Below are 22,418 nucleotides of genomic sequence, written 5' to 3'. Positions count from 1 at the left end.
TGCAGCCTCACCATTGTTGCTTCTAAGTTGCATTCTGGCTGTACTTCTTCCAAGACAGATTTGTTCATTCTTTTGGCAGTCCATGGTATATTCAATATTCTTTGCCAACACCACAGTTTAAAGGCGCCAATTCTTCTTTGGTCTTCCTTATTCACTGTCCAGCTTTCGCACGCTTATGATGCGACTGAAAATACCAGGGCTTAGGTCAGGTGCACCTTAGTCTTCAAGGTGACATCTTTGCTTTTCAACACTTTTAAGAGGTCCTTTTTTTTTGCAGCAGATTTGCCCAATGCAGTGCATCTTTTGATTTGACTGCTGCTTCCATGGGTGTTGACCATGGATCCAAGTAAAATGAAATTCTTGACAACTTTAATCTTTTCTCCCTTTATCATGATGTTGCTCATTGGTCCAATTATGAGGATTTTTGTTTTATGTTGAGGTGTAATCCATACTGAAGGCTGTGGTCTTTACATCAGTGTTTCAAGTCCTCTTCACTTTCAGCAAGCAAAGTTGTGTCATCTGAATAATGCCAATTGTTAATGAGTCTTCCTCCAATCCTGATGCCCCTTCTTCTTCATATAGTCCAGCTTCTTGGATTATTTGCTCAGCAGATTGACTAAATATGGTAAAAGGATACAACCTTGACACACACCTTTCCTGACCTTAAACCATGCAGTGCCCCTTGTTCTGCCTGAACAACTGCCTCTTCATCTATGTACAAGTTACTCATGAGCACAAGTGTTCTGGAATTCCCACTCTTTGCAATGTTATCCCTAATCTGTTACGATCCACATAGCTGAATGCCTTTGTACAGTCAATAAAACACAGGTAAACATTTGACATCAGCAATGATATCCCTCGTTCCACGTCCTCTTCTGAATCTGGCCTGAATTTCTGGTAGTTCCTTGTTGACACACTGCTGGAGCTGCTTTTGAATGATCTTCAGCAAAATTTTACTTGCGTGTGATATTAATGATATTGTTCTATAATTTCCACATTTGGTTGGATCACCTTTCTTGGGAATAGGCATAAATATGGATCTCTTCCAGTTGGTTGGCCAGGTAGCTGTCTTCCAAATTTCTTGGCATAGACAAGTGAGTGCTTCCAGCACTGCATTTGTTTGTCGAAACATCTCAATTGATGTTCCATCAATTCCTGAGGCCTTGTTTTTCGCCATTATGTTCAGTGGAGCTTGGACTTCTTCCTTCAGTGACATTGGCTTCTGATCATATGCTACCTCTTGAAATGGTTGAACCTTCACCACTTCTTTTTGGTATAATGACTCTGTGTATTCCCTCCATCTTCTGTCGATGCTTCCTGTGTTGTTTAGTATTCTCCCCATAGAATCCTTCAGTATTGCAACTCGATGCTTGAATTTTTTCTTCAGTTCTTTCCAGCTTGAGAAATGCTGAGTGTCTTCTTCTTTTTTGGTTTTCTATCTCCAGCTCTTTGCACATGTCATTATAATACTTTCCTTTGTCTTCTCGAGCTGCCTTTTGAAATCTTCTGTTCAGTTCTTTTACTTCATCATTTCTATCTTTTGCTTTAGCTTGCTCAACATTTAGGAGCAAGTTTCAGAGTCTCTTCTGACATTCATTTTGGTCTTTCCTTTCCGTCTTTTTAATGACATTTTGCTTTCCTCATGTATGATGTCCTTGATGTCATTCCACACCTCGTCTGGTCTTTGGTCATTAGCGCTCAACGCGTTAAATCTATTCTTGAGGTGGTCTCTAAATTCAGGTAGGATATACTCAAGGCCGTACTTTGGTTCTCATGGACTTGTCCTAATTTTCTTCAGTTTCAACTTGAACTTGCATATGAGCAATTGATGATCTGTTCCATAGGTGGCCCCTGGCCTTGTTCTGATTGATGGTAATTGAGCTTTTCCATCGTCTCTTTCCACAAACGTAGTCGATTTGATTCCTGTGTATTCCATCTGGTGAGGTCCTTGTGTGTAGTTGCCATTTATCTTGGTGAAAAAAAGTATTTGCAATGAAGAAGTTGTTGATCTTGCAAAATTCTATCACGTGATCTCTGGCATCGTTTCTATCACCAAGGCCATATTTTCCAACTACCGATCCTTCTTCTTTGTTTCCAACTTTCGCATTCCAACTACCAATAATTACCAATGCATCCTGATTGCATGTTTGATCAATTTCAGACTGCAGAAGCTGGTAAAAATCTTCAATTTCTTCCTCTTTGGCCTCAGTGGGTGATACATAAATTTGAAAAATAGTTGTATTAACTGGTCTTCCTTGTAGGCGTCTGGGTATCACTGACAGCGTTGTACTTCAGGACTGATCTTGATATGTTCTTTTTTGATGAGTGCAATGCCATTCCTCTTCAAGTTGTCATTCCCAGCATAGTAGACCATATGATTGCTGATTCAAAATGGCCAATACCAGTCCATTTCAACTCACTAATGTCTAGGATATTGATGTCTATACCTTCCATTTCATTTTTGACGATTTCCAATTTTCCTAGATTCATACTTCGTACATTCCAGGTTCTGATTATTAATGGATGTTTGCAGCTGTTTCTTCTCATTTTGAGTAGTACCACATCAGCAAATGAAAGTCCCGAAAGCTTGACTCCATCCACATCACTAAGGTCAACTCTACTTTGAGGAAGCAACTCTTTCCCAGTTGTCTTTTGAGTGCCTTCACCCTATGAGGCTCATCTTCTGGCACTATATCAGACAATGTTCCACTGCTATTCATAAGGTTTTCACTGGCTAATTCTTCTCAGTGACTGCCAGGTCCTTCCTCCTAGTCTGTCTAAGTCTGGAAGCTCAGCTGGAACCTGTCCACCATGGGTGACCCTGCTGGTATATGAATACCAGTGGCATAGCTTCCAGCATCACAGCAACATGCAAGCCCACACAGTACGACAAACTGAGAGACATACATATATTTTATCTACTATCATTTACTCAGCACTGAACTGAAAGTCCTAGCCAGTGGAATATGACAAGAAGAAATATAAGGTATAAATACTGGAAAAAAGATATAAAACTGTCACTATTCACAGAGGAATTGATTATATACACAGATAATCCAAAAGACTCTATAAGCTTGCAAAATCAGTAAGTAAAATTTAGCTAGGTAATTAGATAACAGGTATCTACATACAAGTATAGGTATAAGATCAATATATGCAGTAATTAGAAAACAAAATGTAAAAAACAATACCATCTACAATAGTGTCTACACATATACATATATTTTCACAATCTGTTGTCTAAATAAAGTATGCATTATTTAGCTTAAATTAAAAAAAAGTTTCAAATAAATAAATGAAGCAGATTGACATGGACTTAACAGTAAGTCAGTCATATCTGTGTGCTGCTACTGATAATCAAGATTTTAAATTTTACCTAAAGGATCCTCCCTGATATTCTTCTGGTAACAATTTTCCATCTCTTGCTTTCTTTGAAAGAACCTACGAAAAATACAAACAGAGCATGACAACCAAAAATATCTTATACAGCTAATCCTGCCAGTTATTTGTAACACCTGAGATATTTGCACGGGTTACCCACCCATCTCTGGTATGGCTTGATTTGACCTTATGTTTTACATATAAAAACTTTCCCTATTTAATGCAATTAAAATAATAAACAATTTAGAGCAGAGATAATTTGAGAATGCAAAGACACGAACCAGAACTCAAGAAAAGTCACTTCCCTTAAAAAGATTTCAAATACTGGAATTGAAGTAGCCTGTGCATCATCATTATGCAGAAAGTTAGTGCTTCCTATACATACAAAACAATTTTCTGTTTTGCTTACAAAATTTTTTCTTGTAAGATAAAACATTAGAACATTTCAAACCATCTAGTAGGTTTTAAATAAATTATCCAATGGCAACCAAAACTGTGTACCCACCATCCCACAACCAATGTAACAGTTTTCATCTTTCCGCATTTGCTTCTAGCCTTATCAACTACATATAATTTCAGACAGCTGTAAAGAGAAAAATACTTTCATGTTTCACTTCTGTGTTGTTACAGTTTTTATAAATGATTTTTAAACATCCATTTAACACTGTAAAGAACGTATCTGTCGTAATTTACTTAGGCATTTCCCCAGTGTTATTATTTATTCTGGTTCATTGATTTCTTCTGAATTATTTTCAAGTGGAATTATAGGGCTCTAGAGAATGGACATTTTTTCTGGATTTTTGATCCTATAGCTAAAGCATTTTCTGAATGAGCTTGTCCAATTTACATTCCACAAGGAATAGGAAAATGTACCAGTTTCATATCACTCTTGACAATATTGATTTCTAGAAGCTTACAAAGCAGAGGGAAAAGACAGATGACGCTCTGAGAGTGACTTAAGAAAAGTAGTTATATTTCCCTTGTACTTGCGCTTGCAATTAGCCCTACTATGTTAATCTATAATTTTCAATGCCTCACAAGCAAAGGAAAAGAGGTTGAGTCACCATATATGAAAAATTAATAACAAATTACTTTATGAAGAGAGAGGCAGAGAAAAATTAAGTTACTGTCACATTTGGGTAGATGAAATAAATCGAAGCTTACCTACGCTTGACTGCTAACCAAAAGGTTGGCAGTTTGAATTCACCAGCTGCTCCTTGGAAACCCTATGGGGCAGTTCTACTCTGTCCTATAGGGTCGCTATGAGTCAGGATCAACTTGATGGAAAAGAGTTTGGTTTTGGTACCTAATATTCTATATTACATAGCCAACAAAAGTACTATTACAATCACAGGTGATAACTACTTAACTTTAAACCAGATGATTAAACTTTTGAAAACTAAAACATTCTTTAAAAATCTAAAAAATATAAAAATGATCTCAATATATCAGTGTGACTTACTGACAAATGAAATAGTTACAGATATATAATAACTATATATATAAAGTTACTTATAAAAACTTTTTGAATACAAAACCAAAATTGAAGAGATGAGCTTTGACTTGTCCTTGGAACATCAGAAGTAGAGGAAACAATCTACGAATGTATTTTTCCTGCCTTCTGCAAAAGAATTGTTCACATGATTCATGATTTGAACAGGCACATATCATATGAACTTTGAAAGGCATTTCTCTAAAGGCAGATGATCTCAACATGCCCTAATGAGTTACCAAGTTGGAACAATTAAAAACAAAACTCATCTTAAAGACTAGATTGCCAGCACGCATACTACATTAAAAAAAAGGAAAACAACAACAACAAAAAGAAAACCACCTCCAGACCCTTAAATATGCCAGCCAGATATTACTGCTAATGAATTCAAATCTGAACTCTAAGAGTCTGGAGTAAGTATAGATTCTGAATAGAATCATTGGTCTTGAAAACTCCTAATTCTCACTGGGATTTTCTGGCGATGTGAACGCAAAATCAAAGCACGCACTACCTGAAGCACCCAGCTGGAAGGATATGAAAGGTTATAATAAAAGATGACCAGCAAATATTTCAAGAATATATTAAAAAGCCTTATTAATTCACTGAAAAAATTTGTTATAATTAATGAAGAATTAAGAATAGCATGGGATCTATGGATAACTAATAGGCTGTTGCTATATTAATTTATCCAAGGAATACAAACTTGAACTTGGCTGGGGCATGCATTTAGCCCTAGACACTGACATCCTTGGGATTACTGAGGATCAAGAAGTGAATACTCAGTCCAGGGGTGCTTAACCTGGGGTCCATGGATAGGTTTCTGAGGACCCACAAGCCACTTGAAAAATCAATAAACATTCATTGAGCAACTACTATATTCCAAGTATATTTCTAGAATTGGATATATTGCAGTAAACAAGAGAGTCAACACCCCCATTCTTACTCTACATTCTGATAGGCAATAGGGAACATAGACAAGTCAACAAATAAACAAGGTCATTTCAAAGGCTGAGAAAGTCTATGAAGATAACAAAAGAGGATGATATGATAAAGAGTGTTAGGGAGCTACTTTAGCTATGGAAGCCACAGAAAGTGTAAGAAAGTGGTATTTTAAACGAATGATGACAAGAGCCAGCCAAGTGAAGATCAGGGAAGAGTGTGTAGCAGACAGTACGCTTTCTTAGGGAGAGTCCAACAGATCCATTGCCCCAATCATTTCTGGAAGTTTAGGAGCAGCTTTTCAAATATTATTTTGAAAAAATTATGGCTCTACAAGGATAATAATCTGGCCTCTACTAAGTGAGAAACCTCCTTATAAGAATAAAATGCTGTTAACACTGAGGCCTATTCATTACCATGTTCACAGAAATATGCTTTCAACTTTATTTAAACTTCAAAATCTTATCTGAAATAGCACTTTTAGAGCTGAATTCTAGATTTTGTGAAAGAAAATGTTTCTCTATAATTTGAATGCATTTGGTCGTTAATTTATCTGGATATTACTTCTCAATTTCTGAATATTAAATTTTCTTAAAAATAAGTCATATCTGGATTAAGAGTTTAAAAACCTATATACACCATTGACAATTACTTGGAAATGCCAGAACAACCACCACCACCGAGCACACACAAAAAATGACAGTGACCAGATCATATCACACTTTATTATCAGAAAGTAAATTCTAAGGTTTTGGAAGCATAGTATTTCTTAAGACTTACTTTTACTGAGTCAGCAATTTCCTGTATACCCTTAGCAGCAGCATTTTTAATGATTGGTGTAATTAAGCCTTTATCTGTTGCCACAGCCACTGAAATGTCAATAAATGGCAGTTGCTTTGGGCCCTCTCCATCCCAGCTTACATTGACATCCGGCATTTGCTAGAAGACAGAAATAGAAAAACATGCCAGTAAAGACACAGCTTTAGACTGAGGTGGTTACAGAAGAATAATTTACATATTATTATGCATTTTCTCAAGTGAACATAGCAAGACAGGAAATAAATAAAAATTCAGTTCGAAAAATATGGTTTGGATCTCTGTTAACTATCTTTTATGTTCTGGAAGAATAGTTAAACACCTTTTTGAAGCTGGGCTAAAGAAATTCTGATGATGTACATGTTTTGATCTGTTTATATCATGGTTAAAAAAGCAGCTTCTTCTGTTAAATCTGAATGCTAGAAGCTACACGATGTCTGCTATACTTCCTGCTTCACATGATGATGGACATGACCTTGGGGGGAAGAGGGGAGAGAAAAGAGGTGGTGATACTCAACCATGTTATTTCTTTGGTATGAAGGAAACCTGATTTTCTAGTGTAGTTCTGGAATATATTAGGAGGCCCTCAATAAATGATTTCCCTACTTAAGGGAGATTTCCTAAGCTTCATTTACATGATATGTATCATATATAAGCATGTATATTTAACATACACACAACTATACTCAGGATAAAAAAAGTCAGATGAAATGACTAAATAATACAGTGTGTATTGATTATGTTGCCAAATAGCACAGGAGAAAATGATGCTGAAAAATAGAAATAAAAAAAATCAGTTTTCTCAAAAATTCTTTGCCTCCCCGCCCCCCGCCGCCCCGGCAACAAGATCTAGTCTTCCGGCATGTCATTTAAGCATAGCAATTCACAATTTGATTCTACCCTACCTAAATTTATTTCTGATCACTCCTCTATGATGAATTTTCCACTTTACTTGGGGTTCCCACTGTCACGCTCTGCTCATTTCCATCTCAATACTATCTGCCAATCACTTTTCAACTGCTCCTTCTTTTTCTTCATCTTTCAAGGTTCAGCTCCTTAATTCATTCAATAATGCCATTATCTAGTGCTTTTTATGTGCCAGGAATACTCAATCATTCATTCAATAAATATATAAGCATTGGGGACACGACAATGAACAAAAAAGGCAAGAAATTCCTGCTTCCTTACAGCTTATATTTTAGGTTAGCGTTAATTCCCTCTAGCATGTGTCACATTCCAGAGTTTACGATAAGGCAATTTTTATTAGTTTATGTCTGGTCTACCCAGCATACCATACAATGAACTCCTCTAGGACATAATTCATGCTTTCTATCTTTACAGTCCCCACAGAATCTGTATCACAGGAGTTCAGTGTTAATTTGCTGGATTAACTTTAGAAATTTTATATAACACCATAACCAAAACAGTGATGATAAAACCCAAACATATCTGTGATAACAATATATCTAATTTCAATATGCTTGCCTAAAGACAAAGAGTGCATTAAAAAGGCTCATTACCTACTAAAACAAATGACTCATAAAATTTAAAGTTAAAGGATGGACAAAGAGATACCAGGGGTTACAATGTGACTACCACAAGTTGAATGAAAGGATATTAGCATTAAACACTTAACGTGGAGAGTCACTATACGGGAATGGTGGCGGGCAGCCTCGAAGGTATCTCCAAATGATCCCGCCTCCTGGTATTCACATCCTTGTGTAATCCTCTCCCCTTGGATAAGGGCTGGATCTAGTAACTTACTTTTAACCAACAAAAGTTTTCACTTTTCCTAACACTAGTGTGTGAAGTAGTCATTTTACTTCTTTCTAAAATGATATTTTGACACATAGGTATTTATCCTCATCCAGAATAATAAAAGTTCAAAGCCTTTTTGTGTGCTAGCAGGAAAATGGCAACAAATATCAACGTATCTTTGAAATATTTTCAAGAACAATGATTTTTTAGATCCCACAAGTGTCTATGAAATGTATCACGGTATTTCTTTTTTAAGAAATAAAAATACATTCATTATAAATATACTGTAAATATAGCATCTAAAAAGCAGTGATCTCAGAAAATAGCCTAGTTACAAAAAACAAAAACAAAAATGACGAAAATGATAAGCCATGATGGGAATGTGCCGAGCAGTAAGTTGTAGGTTTACACCTCCAGGCTCCTACGTTCAGCTGTCTTCCTGCCACCCCAGCTTGGACATCTGTAGGCTCTGCAAACTTAATGTGTCCAAAGCCAAATTTCTAATTCCCTTCCTCAAACCTCTCTTTTCATTTTCCCTTTTTAGTATTTTGTGTATGCTAGGTAAATTAAAAAAGTCTGTTCTTCCCACTGCTTGGGCCAAAATTCTTCACATCATTCTCCATCCTCTTTCTCATGCACCTGACACCTACTCCATTAGCAAATCCTGTTGGCTTTAACTTTAAAATATAACCAAAATCCCTACTTCATCCCAGATTCATTGCTACCCCTCACTCCAAGCAAAAATGTCACCTTCTGGTTAGACTCCTGCACAGCCTCCTAGAGGAGCTTACTGCTTTCACTCTTGCCTCTCCACAGTTTACAATCCACACTGCAACCAAAGTAGTCTCTCCTTGTTTTGCTCTTTTTTGAAGTGTAAATCAGATCATGTTAGTCCTTTGCTCAAAACCCTTCAAAGGCTTCCTTCATATTCATCATAAAAATCTCAATTTCTTACCATGGCCACAAAGCCTTACGTGCTTTTGTTCCTCTCAACTCCTCCCTCTTTTTTCAGTCTGATCTCCTACCCCTTTCTACCCTTGCTAACTCCATTCTAGGCACACTACCTACCCAGTGCTGCTGTATCTTGAATGGCTCAATCCAGAGTCACAGCCTTTGATTTGCTGTTCCCTCTGTTTGGAACAAAGGAGCCCTGGTGGCGCAGTGGTTAAGAGCCTGGCTGCTAACCAAAAGGTTGGTGGTTCAAACTCACCCCGCGGCTCTGTGGGAGAAAGACCTGGTGATCTGCTCTCGTATAGGTTACAGTGTAGAAAACCCTATGGGGCAGTTCTGCTCTGTCACATGGGGTCACTGCAAGTCGAAAATGACTTGATTACACCTAAAGACAACAAATGTCTGGAATACTCTTCTACCAGATATCTACTTGGCTCACTCTCTTTCTTCTTTCAGACATCACCTTGCCAGAGAGACCTCCACTGCCTAACTTTTGAAAATAGCACCCCTAGTTATTTCGTCCCTTTACCCTGTTTTATTTTTCTTCTCAGCACTTTTTACCATCTGACATATATTTGTTTGTCTCCCTCTACTAGAACATAAGCCCCATGAGTACAGAAACTATGCTGGTTTTTGTTCACTGTTACATCTCTAATGTCTAGGATATATTTACTTTAGTACAAAATGGGTTCAATTACTATTTGTTGAGTAATTGTTGTTTCTTCTGCTATAATTAGTTGTGAGTCATTATGATTCTGTTTCTTCATCTGTAAAATACGGGAGATTAAATGATAGAAATTTTTAGTAATAAAATTATAAAGGTTTTATGACTTAAAAATAGAGCTCTACTTATCATCATAGAAATCCCAAGATATGAAATTACTTTAAAAGTCAAAATTATTTGGGGATTGCTTACTTTAAGGGTAACTGCTGCTGCCTTGATGATAAAATCATTTACTGATACTTTAATGTCATCTGAAAAAAAAAAAGGCACATTAAAATTAGTATTAATAATAAAACTTTAACAAGAATCATTATGATTTCAAACTTGTAAATTACAGGCTGCACTAATGATGATGAAAAATATTACAGGCTTTTTGTTAGTTTATTTGCTTGGTCAGTAAGGTTCTCCTGATCAGAAAAACATTCATTATATGAGGTCCTGAATAAATATTAACCATGAATGTGAAATTTTATTCTGGACTTTTATTACAATTTTTAAAAACTGTTCAGATATCATGCACAAGAACTTGAAAGATATAACTATAACCAGAAAGAAAATAACCAACTCCTTCTATGTCTCTACAAAGACTTTCCTCTCTGTGGGGTGCGTGGCCAGAAGTTTACAAGATGATTCATTTATTTCCCTTATCCTTTAAGAAGTCCCTATTTTGTGTATGCTTTATAGATATATTGATTATGTTAGAACAGTGGTACACATTGGTGCTTTAAATAAATGATTATATATATATATTTTTATTAATGGGGTACACGACCAAAAATTTTTAGATTGCTACATCTAATACAAGTTGCTTTTTAACTTAACAAAACAGGATATAGCAAATGCCAAAGATGAAGCAATGTTGGCACAGGTCCTAGTTCCAAGAATAAAATGAGGTTCTCTGTCTAATTTTATGGTGAATCCATTTGAATCAACTTCCTTCAAGCATACACAACGATTTTAAGATAAAACTGGGGTCTCTTCCCTTTACACACAGCTGATCATAACTAAAGCATCTGACTTATCCTTTGCCTTTCCCAGTGAGTATGGAAGTGTTGGAAAACCCAAACTACACTTGATTCTTTCTTCCAAGGGTTTCTAGAGAAAGACTTTAAGATCAAGATATAATCAATGGTATGTGGCAGGATATACAAACCCTGTTACAATATGGAATTTTACATGAACAATAGCTCATTCCAAAGGCATGCTGGAGATTTCAGAAATAGATGAGATGTATTACCTAAACACTGCCAAACCCTCACAGTAACTACCAGCTGCATAATATCCTAAGTCTCCTAATTCAGTTTTCCAGACACACATAACGATTTTTGTTTGTATGTTTAAAATCCCTTTAGGAGCAGAACGTAAGTGGATTTCAATGCTTGAGAGTTTTACTGATAATCATATACAAAAGATTTGGGCTGCGCAAATTCAAATATAGTTTAAATATAGTATTTATGAACTTATTATGCTTAACTCTCATGGCTCCTTCAACCTCCTTCTTGCTTTATTTCCTACCCATAGGTACTCACAGTCAAGACTTCCAAAACCACCTACCAAGATGATGACTCCTAAATCTATCTAAGTTCAAAATCCTTACCTAAACTTTTCTGTCCTCGTCATATACCAACATTCAGAAGCATTTTTGAGTTGATCACTTTTTTTCATCTTGAAACACCTTCTCTTACTGGCTCCCATGTCACTGTACTCTCCTGGTTTTTTCCACCATCCGCCTACTCACTCATTCTCAGCCCCTTCCTCTCAGTGCCGACATCTTTCAGGTAAGGACTTGCAGTTCCATGCTTTTGACACCATTTACACGCTATTGATGCCTCCAAATTCTGCCTCTAATCCTCACCTATGAAGAACTTCAGACTTGTATATCCAATTTCTCACATAACATTTCCACTTACATGTCTAATAGGCATCTCAAATCTAGTGTGTCAAAGGGAGATTTTTTCCAAGTTTCTTTATTATTAACTCTTTATTATGGGAATTTTCAAACATACAGAGAAAAGATCATTGTGGTGACATTACTGAGAAGACTAGAGAAAAAAATAGTTTTTGAGGGAATATCAAATGTTCTTCTTTGCATAATGTTAAGTTACAAAAGCAAAGTATGCCTGTAGAATGTTATGTTGTATATTATGAACTTACGTAAGAAATGGGAATAGAGATAGATACATCTGTAGATAGGCAGAAGTATTACTGTCTCCTGCCTCGTAAGAGAAAACACCTTTAAGGAAGGAACCAGAAAAATTATTCCCATAATAATCTCTACGTTATGACTAAGCAAGTATGATTTGAGACCTAAGAGGGCAGTTTCCAGGGGTTAGCTTTTTGAAAATTGACCACTTTCTCTGGAGTAGCTTTCCATTTGGTTTCTCAAACTTTTAAAAGCTGTCAGGTTGTTTTAATACGGAATCTTGAAAATCTGTATCTAAACAGAAAGTATCTAAGAGCCACAACAGACTATTGCTCCCATCCTAACAATGAGAAAAAACAGGAGACACTATAAAAATCATAATTTTTCTTGACCTATTAGGGAGCTGAGGTCACAAAGCAAACAGGTTAACTGAATTCCAAAGAGAGATAATCCCTCTCTGAGGAGAGACAAACATAGGAAGTGACTGATTAACCACTGCCAGAGTATGGGAGTGGACAGGACATCCACTCAGGCTTAAAAAAAAAAAAAAAAAAGCTCTCAACAAATTGGGAACGGGGATTTCCTCTACCTTATAAAGGGCATCTACAAAACACTTACAGCTAACATTAAAGGCTGAAGGTTTTCGCCAAGATCAACAAGGCAAGGATGTTTCAGTTACCACGTATATTCATTATTCTACTGGAGGGTGTAGCCAGTACGTTAAAAAAAAAAAAAAAATTAGATTAAAGGCATATACATTGGAGAGAAAGAAAACCACCAGTCATGTAAAAAATTCACAAATCTCTCAGCAACCTTATACTTTCAGTTGACTTTTGGGAGGGACATCATGCATTTATTTTGCAGTACAAATTACAAATAACCTGAAGGCATTTTGAAGAAGAAACATAAAATGAAAACTTGTATAAAGAAGAGTGATATCTAAGCTCTACTTACAATCTAAAACATTCTTAAATCGGTTTTGGATCTCATGCTTGTTTTCAGGTGCTAAAATACTAAGGACTGCTTTGTTCAGATACTTTAACAAAAAGTGTTTGGGAAGCCATTCAAAACAAAACCAACAATTGTTTAGCCTGAGCAAGTCATTCATGTTTCCTTACAAAAGAATTTACATGTGTGAAAGTAAAAACCAACCAACCATTAAGACTATTTTTGCTGAAAGAGAGAGAGAGAAACAGAGAGAAAGAGAGAGAATGAAAGAAAGAAAAAAGAAAGAGGATAAACAACAAAAATCCATAGTACTATTTGTACAGCTCAGTGTGTGGTACAAAAGTTGACAAAAGAGGGAATAAAAGCAGGGCAGAACAGAAACCTTTATTCTGCATAGAAGTAATACACCCATGATTTATTCAATACTATGGAACCAATTTATTTTTATGGAACCAATTTATTTCTTACAGGAAAATAGAACCAATTCCTTTCTCTAACACTAAAATACTCCCAGAATACAATTAGATTTTGAAATTGAAATAAAATGCTACACAATGTGGGTTTTGTAAATAAAGGATTCCATGATAGTTAAGTTAGCATGTGTACTGCATTAAATAATTCAATTTTACTAACCTTTGACTAGATCTTGTCTTGCTTTTAAAACAGCTCCAACGTCACAGTCAGTAGTAGCATATGCATGAGGTACAGTGCTTTTAGATTCAGTTAACCTCTTGGCAATAACTCTTCGAATATTGCTAGCGGGGATTTCGGAGAATGTGCCCTGCAAAGAAACAGCGATCTGTCCAGTAAACCATAGGTGGGATGGAAAAAAAACCCCAAAACTTCATAACTGGAATCTGGTCTCAGTAACCTAACTTACGGAAAACCTGGTGGCGTAGCGGTTAAGAGCTGCGACTGCTGACCCAAATGTCGGCAGTTCAAATCCATCAGGTGCCCCTTGGAAACTCTATGAGGCAGTTCTACTTTGTCCTATAGGGTCACTACGAGTCGGAATCGACTTGACGGCAACAGGTTTTTGGTTTAACCTAACTTACAACATTAATTAAAGAATAATATAGAAAAAATACTATTAAAAATTTTTAGTATGAGGAGGTATAGAGTTTAAAAAAAGGAAATCTGAGGACTTGTGGTCTTATAGTGTATGACTGTAGATAAAAGTAGTAAAATTCATGTTTCAATTTTGAATAGGGCATCTTATGTCACTGTGTTTAAGATGATTTAAAAATCTACCAAATCATGAATAACTGTCCCACAGATGGGACACCACCTACAGGCAGCTTTAGTTATACTTAATAAAACTCAAAGCAGCCAACAAATCAACAAACCAACTACAGGTAGTCCCCAACTTATGATGAGGCTCCGTTCCGACAACTCCACTGTAAGTCAGTTCTGATGTTAAGTCGAATACCTCATTTTTTTTTTTTTAGTTTTTCTTATTATTGCCTTTTATTATCAGTATCTTTATAAATCTGATATTTACTTGTCTTTGGGGGCTGGCATGGGAATGATAACATCAGCAAATTACGCACTGTAACATTATATGCGGTACATATTACCAACAATAAAGTGAAAAAAAAAAGGCAAAAAACCCAATGGTCATTAAGTGCGGTTCACTGTAAATTCAACTACGTCCTAAGTTGAGGACTACATGCATAGGCAATCCTTATTTATAAAAATGGTACATGGTAGGAAAAGATAGTTAATAAGCCAGATAATTTGCCAAGTTATTTCTTTTTTGGTTTGCAATTAAAAAAAAAAATGATTTCCTAGGAGTTCATAATATAAGGTATGAATAAGATAACAAAATCTTACTGTAACTTTACTATGGCTTTTTCCCATTCTGTTCCTTCAATCTCTCACAAAAGCATAATGGACCCCAAATTATACTTAATTCCTTCCTGTCCTTCATTCCATGCTGGGATTGAATTATAATCACATTAGGATAAATACAAAGGAGGAAAAGGTTCAGTTGACTTCTTCATTAAGAATGTTCTTTTAGACAGGGAATTAAACATTTTTATTTGTTACCAAAGTACTTTATCAAATAGAATGAACGTTCTCTGCATACCATAAGAATCTGAAAATAAGGTTTGCTTGCATAATTCAACTTGAAAAAAAAATTTAGATTTGACTACATGTAAACTTCTTATGTATGCAGTCATGGATCATTAATGTATACTAAAAATTTTTCCTATGAAACTTATACTGGTTTTAACCCTTAAAATATTATATCAGAATATGTCTCTTCATTAGAAACAGCAATGTAAGTTTATTTTTCTTTTTTTAACACCCATTCAGATACATTTCTTCTGAGGAGAAGCAAATGACATGAAAGGTACTAGGAAAAGGATACAGAAGTGGCAAAGTGGAGTAATTTGAAAACAAAAAAGCGTTGTTTACACCGCAAGTATCTGAGAAGAAAAGAAGGATTCGCTACACACTCCATATAGTTCTTCACAGTCAGACTGTTGTTGTTGCTGTGTGCTGTCAAGTTGATTCCACTCATAGCAGCCCTATAGGACAGAGTAGAACTGCCCCATAGGGTTTACAAGGAGTGGCTGGTGGATTTGAACTGCCAATCTTTTTGGTTAGCTGCCTGAGCTCTTAACCACTTCGCCATTAGGGCTCACTCCCTGTTTAAAAAATAAAACATATCCACAAAAGGGAGTTCGTGTCAGCTGCCAATTATTAGTATAACAGCTGAGAAAAAAAGAGACATGACAAGTAGCATGATTATAGGGCAACACATGGTACTGAAGATAGAGCATTCATGATACATTAAGACTGAGTCATAGTCTAATGTTCTCTTTGGAAGTTAGCACTGTACAAACAAATTTGGTTTGAGCTAAGAAATCTGCAAATAAAGCACTCAGAATGGTTTTTCTTTACCACTTTTAACTACTACCAAAGTGGACTGGTAAAAGTACTCATAAAAGATACATTAGTTGTCCTAGTTTTCCCTCTTTCTCTCTCACACAAATATGAAAATTAAAAATCTATTTGGAAGATATTACCACTGCATTAGGCTGTCCAGGAGTTGATACTGGTGGGACCATTGGCCGGGGATAGGATGGCCCTATTGTGGCCGGTGTGGCCAAAGGTGCTGTGGGAGGGGCTGGAGGGGCTGGCGTCAGTCTGGGTTCAGTGATCTTGCCCATCTGTTTCAACTCTACCAGTTTGAGAGCATCCCTGGAGATAAAATGGAATTAGATAACTCTGATTAGCAACAAGATGTGGAGGAAGGCACAGAATATACAGATGTGAAGGCTATAATGCCAAACACTTATTTGAGCTGGAAAAGTAGATCTGTCTCTTACCTGGTGCTATGGATTAAATTGTATCCCCTAAAAATATGTGTTATAAATCCTAACCCCTATACATGTGGATATACTCCCATCTGGGATAGGGTTTTCTTGCTTATCTTAATATCAGTTTAGGGTATGTCTTAAGCCAATTACTTCTGAGACAGCAAAGGTGCAGCTTAGGCACAGAGACAAAAAAAAAAAAAACCTGTTGGCGTCCATTCAATTCCAACTCACAGCAACCCTAAAAGACAGAACAGAACTGACCCATTGGGTTTCCAAGGCTGTAAATCTTTATGGAAGCAGACTCCCATGGAGCAGCTAGTAGATTCAAACTGCCAACCTTTCAGTTAGCAGCTGAGCGCTTAACCGCTGTGTCAAGCAAGGACAAACTGGGGGAGATTTGGAGATCGGCAAGGAATCAAGGAACAGAAGCTGAAGGGGCAAGGACATTCCCCCAGAGCTGACAAAGAGAGAAAGTCTTCCCGTAGAGCCAGTGCCCTGGATTCGGACTTCTAGGCTCCTAACTGTGAAAAGATAAATATGTTTGTTAAAGCCATCTATTTGCGGTATTTGGGTTACAGCAGCACTAAGAAACTAAAACACCTAGTCTGCTGATTCACATTATTTATTCACTGGCTACAATATTTACATATTTTCAAAACCCAAACAATCACTGGAATTTTATCAAAGTACTGGGTATAGATATTAATTTTTTTAAAAGGACATTAGTCTTTTTTGGGGGGAAGAGAGCCATTTAGTAGATGAGTAATTCATTAACTAAGCCATATCCTCATTCTTTATACTTGTGAAATAATTTTCACATGGCATTCAGAAAGTGTCAAATTGATTCTATCACTTTGATTAGAATTTTTACTAAATCATTGTTTATTTTAGTACAAATCAGTTTATGGCCAAAAAATCAATATACCATTTTTTATTTTGTTCAATTATCAGTGGAACCTAATGTCATAAACCTAACCTACAACTTCATGTAGAATGGAAAATAACTACAGACTTGCCTTTGTCTTACTCTAAGACAAAGGTTATCTTTGTTTTTTAAAAGGATATAATTAGACTACTAAATAGGCCAAACACTTCGATTCACTATGCTGTTACAACGGGTATACAAATTTATACATTTTCTTAAACAAAATAGTTTGGAAAATTTTAATAGCTTATAACAGCTAATTGGGAAGTACCTTTCAATAAAAAAAAACTAGTTTTGCATAATTTAAAAACAACTTCAGGGTGATACATATCTAAATAATATTTTTAAAAAATTTATCAAACACAGTTACTTTTTTGGTATTGTTTACCAAAAGAACTGGAGAAAAGAAAAGCCCAGCATCTGTTAACGACATTTCAGAAGACAATTATCCTCCCCCAATATAAATTCATTTACTTAGTAAAATATGGCAGTATGGGAGGCAGAATTCTGAGATGGCCCCAAGATTCCCATCCCTGGAGTATTTAAAAAAAACCAAACACGTTGCCTCCAGTCAATTCTGACTCATATACACCCTGCATAATCTCAAGTATGAGTAAAATCCAAACCTGTTGTCATCGAGTCGATTCCGACTCATAGCGACCCTATATGACAGAGCAGAACTGCCCCATAGGGTTTCTGAGGAGCGCCTGGTAGGTTCGAACTGCTGACCTTTTGGTTAGCAGCCGTAGCTCTTAACCACTACGCCACCAGGGTTTCCCGTTTCCCAGGTATGAGTGGGACTGTGAATATGATGGATTTCATTACATGACAAACGCGAAGAGATTTTGCAGACACAACTGAGGTCTCAATCAGTTGATTTAGAGTTAATGGAATGGATTTTTTTTGGGGCAACCCTTAAAAAGAACTGGGCCTTCTGGGGAAAAAAGATATTTGAAGCCACAGAGATTCTCCTGCTGGCCTGGGAGAAGCAAACAACTGTGTTGTGAACTGCCTATGGAGACAACCACATGGCAAGCACCTGAGGACAGCCTCTGGAACTGAGCGCAAGGAACCAGAGGCCAAAGTCTGGCAGCCCCAAGAAACTGAATTTGGCCAACAACCATACAAGTCTGGAAGAGTACTGCAAACCTCAGATAAAACCCCAGCCCTGGCCAACATCTTGATTTCAGCCTTGTGAGAACACGAGCTGAGAACCCCAGCCATGCTGAGCCTATAGAACTGTGAGATAATAAATGAAAGTTGTTTTAAACTGCTACAGTTGTAGTAATACGATACATAGCAATAGAAAGCTGATACAGACAGGAAGTCTCTGATCTGGGACATGACATTAAAGAGCTCCCGAAACGTGTATTGGTACCTTTTTTGGAAAGTGCATCCATGCTTTACAACAGATCCAGAATGGGGTGAACTTAATAAGCATAATTTACTTGTTTCAAAATTAGAGATTTTTTTTTTTTTTTTAAAGATAAAAGCACAGACTGACAAGGAAATCTTAAATGCTGTAATGTTATCTTGGATCCCTATGAAAGAGGCAAAACTAGAAAAATAAGCCCATTGTGTGTCAGGTATTGAGTTTATGTTAATTACTTAATCTTACACTAGTCATTAAGGACGGTATTAATACCACCATTTTATAGATGAAGAAATAGACTCAAAGAGGTTAAGCTCCATGTCTAACTCAGTATTTCTCAGGATGAAACTAGGAAAATTGTAAGTCATCAAAAATGAAATGGAACGCATAAACACTGGTATCCTAGACATTACTGAGCTGAAATGGACTGGCATTGGCCATTTTGAATCAGACAATCATATGGTCTATGATGCTGGGAATGACAAATTGAGGAAGAATGGCATTGCATTCATCATAAAAAAGAGCATTTCAAGATCTATTCTAAAGTATAGCACTGTCAATGATAGGATAATATCCATACACCTATAAGGAAAACCAGTTAATATGACTATTATTCAAACTCAGGCACCATCATTCTGGCCAAAGATGAAGATATTGAAGATTTTTACCAACTTCTACAATTTGAAATAGACCAAACATAAAATCAAGATGACTGGCAACTGGAGTGTGAAAGTTGGAAACAAAAAAGGATCAGTAGTTGGAAAATACACCCTTGGTGATAGAAATGATGCCGCAGATAGCAAGACAGAATTTTGCAAGACCAATGACTTCCATGTTGCAATACCTTTTTTCAATAACATAAATGGCAATGTTACATGTGGACCTTGCCAGACGGAATACTCAGAAAACAAACTGACTTGCTCATATGCAAGTTCAAGCTGAAGCTGAAGAAAATAAGAACAAGTCCATGAAAGCCAAAGTATGACCTTGAGTATATGCTACCTGAATTTAGAGACCATCTCAAGAAGAGATTTGACTCCTTGAACACTTACGACTGCAGAGCAGACAAGCTGAGGCATGACATCAAGGACATTATACAAATAGAAAGCAAAAGGGTCGTTAAAAAGAGAGGAAGGAAAGAAAAGACCAAAACGGATGTCAGAAAAGACTAGGAAACGTGCTCTTGAACAAAGAGTAGCTAAAGCAAATAGAAGAAATGATGAAGTAAAGGTACTGAACAGTAGATTTCAAAGGGGTGCTGAAGGAGACAAAGTATTATAGTGAAATGTGCAAAGACCTAGAGTTAAAAACTAAAAGCGTAGAACACGCTTTGCATTTCTCAAACTAAAAGAACTGAAGAGAGAATTCAAGCCTCAAGTTGCAACACTGAAACATTCTATGGGCAAAATGTTGAACAATGCAGGAAGCATCAAAAAAAGGTGGAAGGAATTCACAAAGTCACTATACCAAAAACAAGTGGTCGATGTTCAGCCATTACAGGAGGAGCGTATGGTCAAGAACCAGTGGTACTGAAGGAAGAAGTCCAAGCTGTGCTGAAGGCACTGGCAAAAAACAAGGCTCCAGGAATTGACAGAATACCAACTGAGATATTTCAACAAATGGATGCTGCACTGGAAGTGCTCACTTGTCTATCCCAAGAAATTTGGAAATCAGCTACCTGGCCAACCGACTGGAAGAGACCCATGTTTATGCCCATTCCAAAGAAAGGTGAACCAGCAGAATGCGGAAATTATAGAACAATATCATTAATATCACACACAAGTAAAATTTTGCTGAAGATCATTCCAAAGTGCTTGCAGCAGTACAACGATAGGGAACTACCAGAAATGCAGCCGGATTCAGAAGAGGACGTGGAATGAGGGATATCATTGCTGATGTCAGATGAAAAGCAGAGAATATTAGAAAGATGTTTACCTGTGTTTTATTGACTATGCAAAGACATTCAACTGTGTGGATCATAACAAATTATGGATAACACTGCAAAGAATAGGAATTCCAGAACACTTAATTGTGCTCATGAGGAACCTGTACATAGATCAAGAGGCAGTTTTTCGAAAAGGACAAGGCGACACCATGTGGTTTAAAATCAGGAAAGGTGTGTGTCAGGGTTGTATCTTTTCATCAGCCCTGTTCAATCTGTACGCTTAGCAAATAATCTAAGAAACTGGATTATCTGAAGAAGAATGCGGCATCAGAATTAGAGGAAAACTCGTTAACAACCTGCGATATGTAGGTTGACACAACCTTGCTTGCTGAAGGCAAAGAGGAATTGAAGCATTTACTGATGAAGATCGAACACCACAGCCTTCAGTATTGATTACACCTCAACATAAAACAAAAATCCTCACAAGTGGATCAATAAGCAACATCATGATAAGTGGTGAAAAGGTTGAAGTTGTCAAGGATTTCATTTTACTTGGATCCACAACCAACACTCACGGAAGCAGCAGTCAAGAAATCAAATGATGTATTCCATTGGGCAAATCTGCTGCAAAAGACTGCTTTAAAGTGCTAAAAAGCAAAGATACCACTTTGAGGACTAAGGTCCACCTGATCCAAGCCATGCTGTTTTCAATTGCCACGTATGCCTACAAAAACTGGACTACAAATAAGGAAGACTGAAGAAGAATCGATGCCTTTGAATTATGGTGGTAGCAAAGAATACCAAATATACCACAGACAACTAAAAGAATGAACAAATCTGTCTTGGAAGAAGTACAGCCAGAATGTTCCTTAGAAGGAAGGATGGCGAGACTTCGTCTCACATACTTTCGACATGTTATCAGGAGGGACCAGTCCCTGGAGAAGGACCTCATGGTTGGTAAAGAAGAGGGTCAGTGGTAAAAGTCAGCAAAAAAGAGGAAGACCCTCAGCGAAATGGCCTGACACAGTAGCTGCCAACAATGGGCTTGAACATAGCAATGATTATGAGGATGGAGCAGGACCAGGCAGATGGCATAGGATTTGTGGTACAGAGATTAACTATGCGTCGGAACCAACTCGACAGCACGTAACAACAGCAACAACAACAAAGTCAGTATTTCTCAAGCTCCTACTATATTACAGGTGTTGGGGATAAAATGTTTAAAAAGACCCTCAAGGAACTTTTACTCTACAGGGAGAGTCATACATTAAACTAATAAATAAATGACTAGAAAGTGATATGCTGTGAAGAAAACAGGGTAAGGAGATAGAAAATGACAGAGAGGGTGGTGTTATTTTAAAATAGGATGGTCAGGGAAGGCCTGAGGAGATAATTCTTTGGCTTTTGACAACAAACTTACCTATGTTTGGAAATAAATTTTTAATTATGATATCTGTAACCAAACCACTATTTTGCAGTTAATTCTGATTACATTAACATGCAAAGCAAATGACTATTAATACAATCCCTAGAATTTTATGTCATGAGCCAAATCCCTAGCCAGACAGAAAAAACTCTTCAATGAAAGCAATTTAGCTTTTAAGAGTCCTGACAAGTTACAGCCTAACATTACTAGTCCCTTTCCATCTTATTTAACATAAATACATTAAATCTTCGCTTACCATCTCTCTAATAAAATCTATATTATTACAATATTTTTACAAAATGACACATGCCATATGTTTTTTGCCAACC

General features: G+C 36.7%; 1 protein-coding gene across 2 annotated transcripts in view; it reads right to left on the bottom strand.

Moving 5' to 3' along the window:
* PDHX (pyruvate dehydrogenase complex component X) overlaps nucleotides 1-22,418 on the bottom strand; it is an 81,011-nt gene that overhangs the window by 1,520 nt on the left and 57,073 nt on the right. For both annotated transcript variants that reach the window (XM_049889412.1, XM_049889411.1), the window contains exons 6-10: nucleotides 16,188-16,362; nucleotides 13,786-13,933; nucleotides 10,254-10,312; nucleotides 6,593-6,751; nucleotides 3,377-3,441 (exon numbers count right to left, since the gene is read on the bottom strand). In XM_049889412.1, the coding sequence (XP_049745369.1) occupies nucleotides 3,377-3,441; nucleotides 6,593-6,751; nucleotides 10,254-10,312; nucleotides 13,786-13,933; nucleotides 16,188-16,362 (606 nt within the window). The remainder of the gene's footprint in view (nucleotides 1-3,376; nucleotides 3,442-6,592; nucleotides 6,752-10,253; nucleotides 10,313-13,785; nucleotides 13,934-16,187; nucleotides 16,363-22,418) is intronic.

The sequence above is a fragment of the Elephas maximus genome, chromosome 7 (assembly GCF_024166365.1).
Source record: "Elephas maximus indicus isolate mEleMax1 chromosome 7, mEleMax1 primary haplotype, whole genome shotgun sequence".
NCBI classification, from domain to species: domain Eukaryota; kingdom Metazoa; phylum Chordata; class Mammalia; order Proboscidea; family Elephantidae; genus Elephas; species Elephas maximus.
The sequence above is the reverse complement of the archived record's forward strand: the minus strand, read 5'-3'. Positions and strand labels throughout refer to the sequence as shown.